General features: G+C 44.0%; 1 protein-coding gene across 1 annotated transcript in view; it reads right to left on the bottom strand.

Moving 5' to 3' along the window:
* Positions 1-3,491: 3,491 nt before the first annotated feature.
* The window catches only part of LOC129500888 (zinc finger protein 154-like), a 29,476-nt gene continuing 20,530 nt past the window's right edge, over positions 3,492-12,437 (bottom strand). The window contains exons 2-3 of the mRNA XM_055311779.1: positions 8,559-8,682; positions 3,492-7,102 (exon numbers count right to left, since the gene is read on the bottom strand). Of these exons, the coding sequence (XP_055167754.1) occupies positions 5,436-7,102; positions 8,559-8,682 (1,791 nt within the window). The 3' untranslated portion in view covers positions 3,492-5,435. The remainder of the gene's footprint in view (positions 7,103-8,558; positions 8,683-12,437) is intronic.

Below are 12,437 nucleotides of genomic sequence, written 5' to 3' on the forward strand. Positions count from 1 at the left end.
GCTTTAAAAAAATCATGCCAAAATAATGAGGCATGCAGGAAAGATTTTTAAAGGGTGAACATATTAAACAGATCACTGAGATTCGATAAGCCAAAAAGAGGATGTGGCAAATACTAATGGGTAAAATGTTTGTTCATAAACTTTAACAAGTAAATAAGAAGAAAGTGGCTTCCTTATTGCCCGTAAAAGCCATGGTGCCCATGAATTTATTGCAGTGGGCTTCAGGTGTTCACCTGTGGCCTTGTGAAGACTGTAGCTCCTATGTGACACAGTAGAGACTATGGGAATAGGCTATTTATTATCACACTTTCTGGAGTCTATGACCTATGTTCTTTGAATGTACTGAAATTCTACATTTTGTGAGGGGATTCCAGTAGCAGCTGGCTTAATATTAGTAAATGTATTCACTAGTGAAGCAGAATTAGCAGGAAATCCAGAAGGCTATATTAGAACACTGGCAATATTTCAATCCATCAAGGTGGACTGCCCACCTTCTCTGATGGTCCTGAAAATAATTATGAAAAGACAATGGCTGGATGATACTTAAATGAGCTGGTAAGATTAATGTGTGATGGATGGTCCCTGGTAGGGGACCCTTGACCAGACACTTATTAATCAATCTTCCCAAGCAACTCACAATTAACTTTTTATTTCTCCAAACACAAAGTGTACTATCTTCAGAGGAAAAGAAACTAGTAATTATACTCTGTATTTTTGCTCTGTATGTTTTTAAATTTTTATTTATTTATGATAGTCACATAGAGAGAGAGAGAGAGAGAGAGAGAGAGAGAGGCAGAGACACAGGCAGAGGGAGAAGCAGGCTCCATGCACCGGGAGCCCGACGTAGGATTCGATCCCGGGTCTCCAGGATCACGCCCTGGGCCAAAGGCAGGCGCCAAACTGCTGCGCCACCCAGTTTACCCCTCTGTGTGATGATTAAAAGATCCTCTTCCATTGCTCTGTTTCTCAATGTTAGATCAGATTAAGGCTTTTGCATGATTTCAGTCTTTTATTTTTCTTTTATGTGTATTAAAGTATAACTGGCAAATGTAACTAATATATTTAAAATGACTGATTTGCTATATGTGTACACTGACAAGGGAAGATTTTGATTTGGGGATTTCAGCTTTGCATTAAGAAAGTTTAAAAATTTTAAAAATGCAGAGAAACTGGGATTTGTAAACTTCTGAAATAACTGTGAAACATGAATGTTTTGACAAATGGAAGGTAGAGAAGTCTAAGTATCAGGAGGTATAGTTGATACACATTTGTACTGTACAGAGACATCTGCATTATTCAAGGGCAACTCAGGATTTTAAATTACGGAAGAAATATTAAGCTAAAAATATTAACATAACTAATTTTTCAGTGAACAAAATAAAAGGGGTAAGGTGAATACTTAAAGGATACATGTAATAAAAGCCATATAACTGTTGTTGTGATTGCACTTAATTTGCCATCAGTAGCTAACTCAATTAATAAAATTTAGCACTAGCATTTATATTTAAAAATATTTTCTGTGTATACAAGTTATCAGTTATGAGATTCCTTACATTTTCGAAGTTCTTAAGAGGTTATGCATGGACATATCCAGGATGGCATGTAAAACAACCCACCAGCGGCACCTGTGTGGCTCAGTGGTTAAGTGTCATCTGCTTTTGGCTCATGTCATGATCTGGAGGTCCTGGGATCGAGTCCTGCATCAGGCTCCCCTGGCTTCTCCCTCTGCCTATATCTGTGCCTCTTTCTGTATCTCTAAGGAATAAAATCTTTAAAAATAACAATAAAATAAAACCCACCAGTATAAATGGGGATACCAGAACCACCATGAAAATGATTAATCATGAAAGACTGTGATACAGCTAATGGGACTTCATTACTGTCCATTATAAAAGCTTGAATATCTCCTTATATCAATGATTTTATACGTTGAAAAAGATGAATTGGAAAGGGCAGGAGGAACTTAGCTTGAGGGATGGACACATGTATGAAAACATCAAAATAGGGGCTGCCTGGGTGGGTCAGGGGTTGAGCATCTGCCTTTGGCTCGGAGTGTGGTCCAAGAGTCCCAGGATCAAGTCCCACATTGAGCTCCTAGTGGGAAGCCTGCTTCTCCCTCTGCCTGTGTCTCTGCCTCTGTGTCTCATGAATAAATTAAAAATCTTTTAAAAAAAAACACATCAAAATATATATTTAAAACGTGTAGTTTAAGTCAATCATACTTAAATCAAACTCTTCTTATAAAACAAATATTTAGGGATGCCTGGGTGGCTCAGTCAGGTTAAGCATCCAATCCTTGACCTCAGCTCAGGTCTTGATCCCAGGGTCATAGAGCTCAAGCCCTGTGCTGGGCTCCACAATGGGCATGGAGCTTACTTAAATAAAAAACAAAAATAAAGCAGGGGTGCCTGGGTGGCTCAGTCGGTTAAGCATCCATCAGATTCTGGTTTTGTCTTAGGTTGTTATCTCAGGGTCCTGAGATAGAGCCCATCAGGCTCCACACCTAGCAAAAAGTCTGCTCACCACGCCCACCCTCGCTCCTCCCCTTCCTCTGTGTACTCTCTCAAATCTTTAAAAAACAAAATAAAACAAGAACAAAAATAAAAACAAAACAAACAAAAACACCCACAAATATTTAAAACTTACCACTTACTGGTCATTTTACTATTTTATTTCCTATGTTCTTAGTTATTTGTGGCTATTATATCAGTACTTTGAGAATAGAATATAGTAAGGTACTACTGGAGTATTTTACCAATTCCATGTTCAGTGACATCACTCTGGCAACTTGACATTTACCACAAGAGAAGTATTTACATGGACTGCCAACGACTAAAACCTGGGCTTTATTTAATGTGTTACTAAGTTAAGAAAGCAGAAGAATTTATTAATGCAGATTAAATTTATACATCTGGTGCATGTGGGCTTTCAATTGTGAGAATAACAAAAAGTTGAGAAAAATCTTCTAGTATTCAAAAACAATTGTTCCATATAATAAATACTTTAGTACATAAAAAGAAAGTAGGCAAAAGATTACAAGCACACATTTTACCAAAGATACACACAGAGCAAATAAATGACAAATGCTGGGGCACCTGGATGGCTCGGGTTGAGCATCTGCCTTTGGCTCATGTCATGATCCTGGGGTCCTGGGATCAAGTCCCACATCAGGCTCCCTGTGCGGGAGCCCGCTTCTCCCTCTGCCTCTCTCTCTCTCTGTCCCTCATGAATAAAATCTTTAAACAAATAAAAAATGAAAAATACTCAATATCACGAACACTTTGGGAAATGGAATTAAAGTCAAAGTGACTAACCATACACTTATTTCAAAGATGTCATGGAACTTGAATTTTCAAGTGCTACTAGTGGGAAAAAGAATAACCATGATAGATCAGTTTCCCATTTCTTAAAAATGTGAACATTCACCTACATTCTAACAGTTTCAGTTACTACAACAAGAGAAATAAAACATCCACATAAAGAACTGAATATAAATATGCATAGCAGCTTTATTTGTAAATACTGCAAACCTAGAAATAACCTGTATATCCAGAAGCATGGGTAGTCATTATTCATAGATTAGAATGCTACTCAGCAATAAAAATAAGCTCATTGTTGAATCTCAATAAGCGTGCAGAATGAAGCAAAACAGTACAGAAAAGAAAAAAAAACCAACAACCATATACTTAATAATGCCTTATAGAAAATACAAAACTAACCTAATGTAAAGGAAAGAAAATTGATGATTGCCTGGAAGGATGGAGACGACAAAGTTATATGAGCACAAAGTAAATGTGGGTAACAGATAAATTGATTTTCGCAATGTAGTTTCATGACTTTATACATGTCAAAACTTACCAAATTGTTAACATTAGGTAAGTACGCTTTGTTGCATGTCAATTACACAAATTATACCTTAACAGAGCTTTAAAAAGTATTCCAAAATACAAGCCCAGATGTCCCTCTTTCAAAAGCTTAGAAAATTAGGTTGGCAACCCTATATGGACACTACCGTCTCTTTTCTCATGCCCTGGAAGGAGCATTCTTGCCTCAGTGGCAGCAAACACTGGCAACCATGAAGACTGCTGCCACCTAAATCTACAGGGATACTGGCGGGGTCACAACAGGGTCAGCCCTCTTTCTATGCTTGTTTTCCTGCCTCTAGAGAAATGACCTAGAGGTAAAACAGCCCAAAGAGGCTAGGAGAATCCACAAAAGCTTTAGAATATTTACTTTGTCAATAACCCCAGCTGTGGGAATACAGAGGTACTGAGAATTTCTGTACACATTGGTCTTACAAGTCATAGTACTGAAACCAACTTTCAGGTAAGGCACATTTCATCTAATTTACTGTAGTCTCCTCTATGCCATATTAACCCATGTTTCTATCCCACTGACCCTTAACCTTACAGCAAATGACACTAGCCTCTGAAATTTTCTACGTCATGACACATGGTTACTTTGCAGGATCTACGAGAATTAGTCCTCTCAGTAGTGGTGGGAATGATGTGATATATATTATGATCAAGAGAATAAAATGTATGTTGTTCACAGAAGCATGGTAGGGGTGGGAGGGGTTGTCACAACAAAGGCCTCCTTATCCAGGTGATCTCCAACCTTTCCTCAAATCATGGCACCAGATTGCCAATTAGGAACACGAAGTTCTGTAGTCTTTCTTTCCAAGCATTGGGCACCAATATAAATTAGACCAATATTGGACAACTGCTATTTTCTGCCATCATACCATCCCTACTAAAGCAGAGAAAGTATAAGAAGCCCCATAAAAATCTGTTCATGCCTACATGCTGACAGATCACAATTCTGCTTCCAGATCACCACAGTGAACACAACCACCAAAATTAAAGGGGCAGAAACAAAGACCTTTACCTAAAGAACATAATCCAAACCAATGTGCAGCAAGTAGATCCCATGCTGGTGAATTAGAACCTGGAATTTCTTCGTAAGCATAATGTGAGAAGAGTCTCCCTGAAGAAAAGTCCTTCTTAGCAGGTGAGGATGAGTCCTGTGGACCATAACTGGGTTAGGTCTACTCCCTAGAGTCAGAGAGAAAGGAAATGAGGATCTCTCTAAAGGCTCAGGCTATTCATAATTTCTTCAAGCAGATGGGAGAACCTAAGAGATTAGCTTCTCTGAGTACTCTGGCATGGTGACTGATCTACACTGCACAGATCTGTCAGGTAGTAGAGCTGAATGGCCTTAGTCACAGAAGCTGGCAGTGACATAAATCTGGGAACAGTGCTGGGCAGGTTACACAGTAAAGGGCATCCCCATAAGTCTTGCATTTTCCCGAAACTTACAAGGAATCTCGCAAAGTGTTCATTCAGATAAAAGAGGTTTAAATTCTGGCATACGTCTTTCAAAAAGTCTCCTCTAGTGTTGTTACACTGAGCAAAGAAGTAAAACATTCCTCACATTTAATGGTTTTCTCCAGCGTGCACTCTCCTGTGTCTAAGGAGGTTAGACTTTCGACTAAAAGATTTCCCACATTCACTGCATCCATAAGGTCTTTCTCCAGTGTGGACTCTCTCGTGCTGAATGAGGTCAGATTTGTGGGTAAAGGGCTTCCTACATTCATTGCACTCAAAAGGCCTTTCACCAGTGTGACCTCTCTGGTGTTGAAGGAGGCTAGAACTTTGGCTAAAGGTTTTCCCACATTCACTACACCCATAAGGCCTTTCACCAGTGTGAACTCTCTGGTGTTGAATAAGGCTAGCACTTTGGCTAAAGGATTTCCCACATTCCCCACACTCATATGGCTTTTCTCCAGAATGAACTCTCAGGTGTTGAATAAGACCAGAGCGTTGCCTAAAAGATTTCTCACATTCACTGCACTCATAAGGTCTTGTGCCAGTATGAATCCTCTGGTGTTGAATGAGGTCAGATTTTCGGGTAAACGATTTTCCACATTCACTGCACTCATAAGGTCTTTCTCCAGTGTGAACTCTCTGATGTTGAATAAGGATACATTTTCGGCTAAAGGATTTCCCACAAACACTGCACCCATAAGGCCTTTCTCCAGTATGAACACTCCGGTGTTGAATGAGGTTAGAGAACTGTCTGAAGGACTTCCCACATTCACTGCACTCATAAGGCTTTTCTCCACTATGAATTCTCTGATGTTGAATGAGTTCAGATTTGCAACTAAAAGATTTCCCACAATCACTACACTTGTAAGGCATTTCTCCACTGTGAACTCTCCCATGTCGAATTAGGTTGAAAATTTGTCTAAAGGATTTCCCACATTCACTGCAATTATATGGCCTTTCTCCAGTGTGAACTCTTTGGTGTCGGAAAAGGCTAGAACTTTGTCTAAAGGATTTTCCACATTCACACTCATAAGGCCTTTCTCTAGTGTGAACTCTACGGTGTTCGATGAGGTTGGATTTGTAGCTAAAAGATGTCCCACATTCACCACGCCCATAATGCATTCCTCTAATGTGTAGTCTCTGATGGTGAATCAGTTTAGATTTGTGGATAAAGACTTTTCCACATTCACTGCATTCATAAGTTCTTTCTCCAGTGTGAATTCTCCGGTGTTTTATGAAACTGAAGTTATGGGTAAGTAATTGTCCATATTCTCTGCATCCATAAGGCTTTGTACCACTGTGAATTCTCCAGTCTTTAAGAAGGCCAGAGATTTGGCTAAAGAATTTCTCACATTCGCCACACTCATATGGTCTTTGTCCACTGTGAATTTGTTGGTGCTGCACAAGTCTGCAGTTGCAGCTGAAGGCTTTCCCACATTTGCCACACTCATAAAGCCCTTCTCCAGAACAGACACTCTGGTGTCCATCAAGTGCATCGCTGTGGCTGGCAGCTTTTTCATATTCACCCCCATTGTAGTGACTTTTTCCACTGTGAAAGGCCTGCCCACTCTGGTTGCCACTGTGTGGCTCCTTGCTGTGGGGACTGGTCTGGAGCTGAATATGTCCTGAGGTAGCTGGGAAGTCCTCACCAATCTTCCTACATGTGAAAGACTGCCCTGATACATCGAAGTTGCAGCTTGTCACCCATGAGGCCCGGTGCACATCCCTTTCCCAGGGCTTCTCCCCACTGTCATGCCTCTGTTGCTGGTGAAGGTCTGCATGGAAAGAGAAGCATCTCACACATGTGCCACTCCAACTAGTTTTTGCCAAGGGTAAATTGTTTGGTGCTCAGCATGGTGTAAAATATCTTTAAAGCTGGCATAAACATCTCACAGGGGTGGATCTCTGCATGGACAGACCTGCTGGAGAAGCCCTGACCTGGGACTCTCCTACAGATAAAGTTTGCTCAGAAGGGGCCTCCCCATCTTCCATCTCATGCCAACAGCCTGAAAGCAGAGACATGCTGAAGAAATGCATACTGGCTTCGGTAGGAAGGGGAAGCTCATTACAAAGGTGTGTCTGACATAACAAGTTGTGTCATCTGATTGTTCTGAGAACAAGGCAGCTGGGGGCAGGTTGAGGTAGGTGTTGCTTGGTGGTATTGAGCCTCTGAAGAGACCATAATAGAAAAGACCTCAACAGACAAGACACAAGCTAAGGGTGTACCACATAGAAGGCAGGCTCCTGCCTCCTTACTCCTCCTTCAGTAGGCCCTTATCTGCTGGTGACATGGGCAGGCTATGTGAAAGGTTGGTTGTGGCCTGTCCCGATAAAATTCAAATAGACCTGCGTAGCTGGTTCAAGGACTACATAAGGGTATGTGCACACTTTATGATACCACATGCAGGTCAATATTGGAGAATATCATAAATGGAGCAGTGCAGAACTGATGGCATGTGAAGACCACAAAGGTGGAAAGAGCCAGAAGTTAGAGATGAAATGACAAATCAGCAAAGAGTTAAGTTGTAGAAGAAAAAGTAGAAACAATATGTGGCTAGTGGTACATGTACCAGAACACTATTGAACATATGGGAAATTCCTGGTATGATTTGAACACAGGCCTGATGTCACTGCCTCCCCCAGCTGCCACTAACCAGGGCCAGACCTCCTCTGAGACATTCTTGCCACATCCATCCCGTAAAACAATGTGCACAGTGTTTTCTGTGCACTCACCACTGTGTAACTCCTCAGAACCCGAATGATGTCTTAAAGAAAGATGCACAGTAAGTGGACACCACTGGCCCCTTGCAACTTGTCATGCAATAATATTCAGGAAAGAAAATATAAAATATAATAGAAGGAGGGTCTTACAAGAACAGCCCGTGGCTCATGTGAGTAATGACCATGACCTGACACAGGCAGGAAGGAGGTGAAACTGGAAGCCATGGATTTGGACACAGCCTGCCAGGGAGAGAGCAAGCAAGGTGGGATCCATCAAGTTAACTTTAAGACTCCTGACTCCCAGAACGTCCCCTGCACTTTTTGAGGTAACGGATGCTTGGGGAGTCCATTGCTCAGGGTACTATATGCAGCTTAGCACTGATCCTGCAGCATATGTAACTAGAAAGTAGTAGAAATTAGCAGAGCTCATGATCCAGCTGTGGGCAAGAAAGAGCAGATTTTGGGGAACAAAGGAAAGGCAGGACATGAGGAGCAATGTGACTATCTTACCCAGCGATGCTACAAGTGCAAAGTTCTCCAGCATCACATCACAGTACAGGAGTCTCTGAGTTTCATCAAGGAGCCCCCATTCCTCCTGCGAGAAGTCAATGGCCACGTCCTCAAAGTTCATACCCTGCCATAATGTGGACAGTTCATGATCAACATCTCTCCTAGAAGTCCAAGTTAATTACACACCCCCCACCCTCCACATCCATCCTCAGCTCAGTCTACTCCACACCTCAGAGGAAATACCAGGCCTGGATGTCCTTGAAGCTACTCTCTCCTCATATTCCTACTGATACTGTGTCTTCCCCCAACAATCGGCAAATGGGCAGATAGAGGATCCCTGAACTGTGGGCCTGACATGGTAGCCACACTGCCTCTTGTCAGTGTCACAAACACAGGTTAGGGAGAAAAACTAGCTATAAGGAGGGTGTGCATGACTTGACTCTAGTTTTATGGGGCAATATCGCCAAGGTCCAGGATCATCCCTCCAAGAAACAAAAAATATGACATGATCCTTCATCCTTATAACTTCAATTCCAAGGCCCTGTGGTCACGTGTTTACACTCTCTCTCTTTGCCATGCTTCTCACAACTGCACTCCCACAGCTACAGTCCCCTCCTACCCTACATCAGAGTCATCTCCTTGGTCTCTCTACGGGTTACTCATCATACACGGCCCAGAAAATGCCTGGCAGTTTCAAACAGGATCAAATACTAATCCAGACTGATGGTTCCCACCAACAGACATAGCCTTGAGTGCTACTATGAAGGCCTCCCTCCCTGTGCCTTGCTTCAACCTCACTACCAAGAATGAAATCAGATTTCAGGTACCCACGGCTCTCCTCCACCTGTGTGCCTCCAGTCATAGCTGTCTTCTCTCCATGTAACCCTCATTCAACACTCAAGGCACAAAGTAGGGCCTTGTACCCTACCCCCAATTAGTCCCATAAATGACCACTTGTGCTCCTAAGCCAACCCACCAGCCTAACCTGAACACTTAGGCCCAAGTGTGGGACACAATGAAATCCTGGTGAATCTGTTGAACAGTTAATAAGCACCAGCCCTCCATCTCAGCATTATCTTGTTTGAATTACTCCTATGCCACCACATCCATCTGATGTCCACTCATCCCCTGGAGCCTCTGGCCACATACCAAAACATACACTCTCCCTTCTGCCCTCTATGATCACTTCTCTTCCTGATCCATGTTGTGATATCCACATCCCATAAGCAGGGAGCCAAACAAGAAACCTAGTCCTCAGGCCCACCCTCTTCTTCCTGGGCTACTTTTACCATATCCTGACAAGGATTCCCCATATTAAGTGACCTACAGCTCCTCCCCAGTCCACACACTCTCCACTACCTTTTGGAGAAGTCTACATTATGAACTCCTTCTCCTCAGAGTTCCAGAGACCCACAAACTGTTCTCTGAAACATCTCCTTAATGGACTAAAAAGAAATCTTGTGGGATCCCTGGGTGGCGCAGCGGTTTGGCGCCTGCCTTTGGCCCGGGGCGCGATCCTGGAGACCCGGGATCGAATCCCACGTTGGGCTCCTGGTGCATGGAGCCTGCTTCTCCCTCTGCCTATGTCTCTGCCTCTCTCTCTGTGACTATCATAAATAAATTTTAAAAAATTAAAAAAAAAAAGATATCTTGTATCTCCAATGAAAATTATGCTATGAACTTCCCTGTCTTAATTAATGGAGCTTCCATCCTTCCAACTACTAAAGCCAAACTTCAAGTCATCTCTGACTCCCACCTCTCTTTTTCTCTCCCTAAAAGTTAGAAAACCCAGGAAGCCACACCTAAAACACTACTGCAGAATCCAGCCACTTCTCCATGGCCACCACTCTGCTGCAGCTACCATCACACTCACCCAGTCTCTTGCTATAGCCTCTTCCCTTCTCTTCCCACCACCAACTTCACACCAATATACTCTTCGCCGTGCTGCAGCCCCAGGGAGCCTGATGAGACCTCAGTCAGATCACCTGCCTTTACTCCTCCAAATCTCTCATAATACCAATCACCAGGGTGTCCAGACCTGACTCCTGCCCCACTCCTCCCAGTTCCCATGAAAAAGAAAAGACACCTGCTGGTCCCTGAACCCTCCAAGCCTTTGCACATTCTGGTACGTATGCCTGGGACCACCTTCCACATCTCATGAGCGAAGTACCTAGCCCAGCTCAGATCTGGTAACCTCAAGAGGACTGTTTTACTTCTAGGCTTCAGCACTTCTCAGCACTCTGGACAGTGAGATGATCTTCACAGGGCTCAAGTTTCCTGTGCCTATTATTATTGTGCCCAAGACTGCCTATCCGAGAAACCACCAAGGAGCCGACACCTATGCAAGTGCAGGAGGATTTATTTGCAAGCTGGAGCTTGGGTCCAAGTATACCTGACATAGCGGAACAGGGACTTGGACCCCTAGGTTAAGAGACGTAGCAGTTTTATAGGGGCCAGTGGCCAATGAAATTGTAATACACACAGAAAGTTGCACGGATGTGTCGGTCCACACGCAGGTGGCCAACTGATTTACAGCTTACCCTATAGTGACCGTTTGAACTAGCCTATCATCTGGTCAGAATTGGCGCGCAGGTTTGGCGGGCAAAAGGCGGGGTTTACATTCTTTGGCCGCTAGGGATTCCGCATTCCTAAATGAGCTGGTTTCCGTAGGGGTGTGCTCACTGGCTTGACTAGGGTGGGGTAGTGCCTTAAGCAATAAGGTCAGGTGGGGGTTACACATGAGATGGCGGTTGTAGCACAAAATGGAATTAGTCCTGCTCTGCTTGTCCAGGGGAAGGGAATTTTTGTTAAATTTCTTGGGTCCCACAATTATCACCGCCCTTCCCGTCTGTTCCTTCTGTGAAAAGCTTCAGGAAACGTGTTAGAACCCGATTTCAGACACTTTACCTCTTTTGTTCCCAACTCTCCTTGGCCCCCAGCGTCCTCAGAAAGATGGTAAAACTTCAAAGGCACAACTTGGCCTCACACACTCTGTTGCCTGTAAACACAACTGTCTGGGTTTCCCCAGTGCTCCCGGCTCGGTCGATCTCCAAGTCTTCTGCACGAACCTCACACCTCCCCTGCGGCCTGCTCCCGCACGCCAGCGCACCGGCACTCACATACAGGGCCTCCGCCAACGGCGCCTCCCTGTCCCGGACCCCGGGGCCTGGGCCACAGGGATGCGAGCTGACCTCCCGCGCTCGAGCCTTGAGGGTCTGGGTGGGGGGAGGGCTGGGAGGGCCCGGTGGACGAGCGTATATCGCGCCGGGGCCCTGGGTACTGCCGCCGCCATCAGAATCGTGGGGCGGAGTGGGGTTTTGCGGCAAGGAAATCTCGATCCCAGCCTGCTGCGAGTTACCCTGGGCTGCGCGGTCTCCAAGCCTTAGAGCAGCCTCTTTGTAGTGAGGAGAACGCTTTTAGTGTCTTACCGGCCGCCAACCTGGGGCTCCGAAGTCTCAGAGGGAACGGATTCCAGAGAAGCCAAAATGACCGCCACGAGGAGGACGCCGGAAGTTCTACCCTGACCTGGTGCGTCTGCACGTAAATGCTCGTACTGGGCTTTCATTGCGTCAACTCCGCCACCATTAGGCAAATTGACGTCTGGGTAATGTAGTTTCCTTAGCCGCACAGGTGGTTAGAGTGTCCTAGTCCTTGACCTCTGCGAATCAAGGTTTCGTGGTATCTCGAGTGTCTGAGAAATAAGAGGCCATCTGGCCTTCCGGGAAAGAAGCTGTTTACCTATTTTTTAAAGGGCAGTTTGCGGATATTTGGAGTGTTGTCGGCAACTGATCACTTGTTAGAGACATTTCAGACTCCTTGAAGCTCAGAATTCTCCCAGGCTAAAAATATTTAAATTATTCTCAAACGCTACAAATTTAA

Source organism: Nyctereutes procyonoides, unplaced genomic scaffold (assembly GCF_905146905.1).
Source record: "Nyctereutes procyonoides isolate TBG_1078 unplaced genomic scaffold, NYPRO_anot_genome, whole genome shotgun sequence".
NCBI classification, from domain to species: domain Eukaryota; kingdom Metazoa; phylum Chordata; class Mammalia; order Carnivora; family Canidae; genus Nyctereutes; species Nyctereutes procyonoides.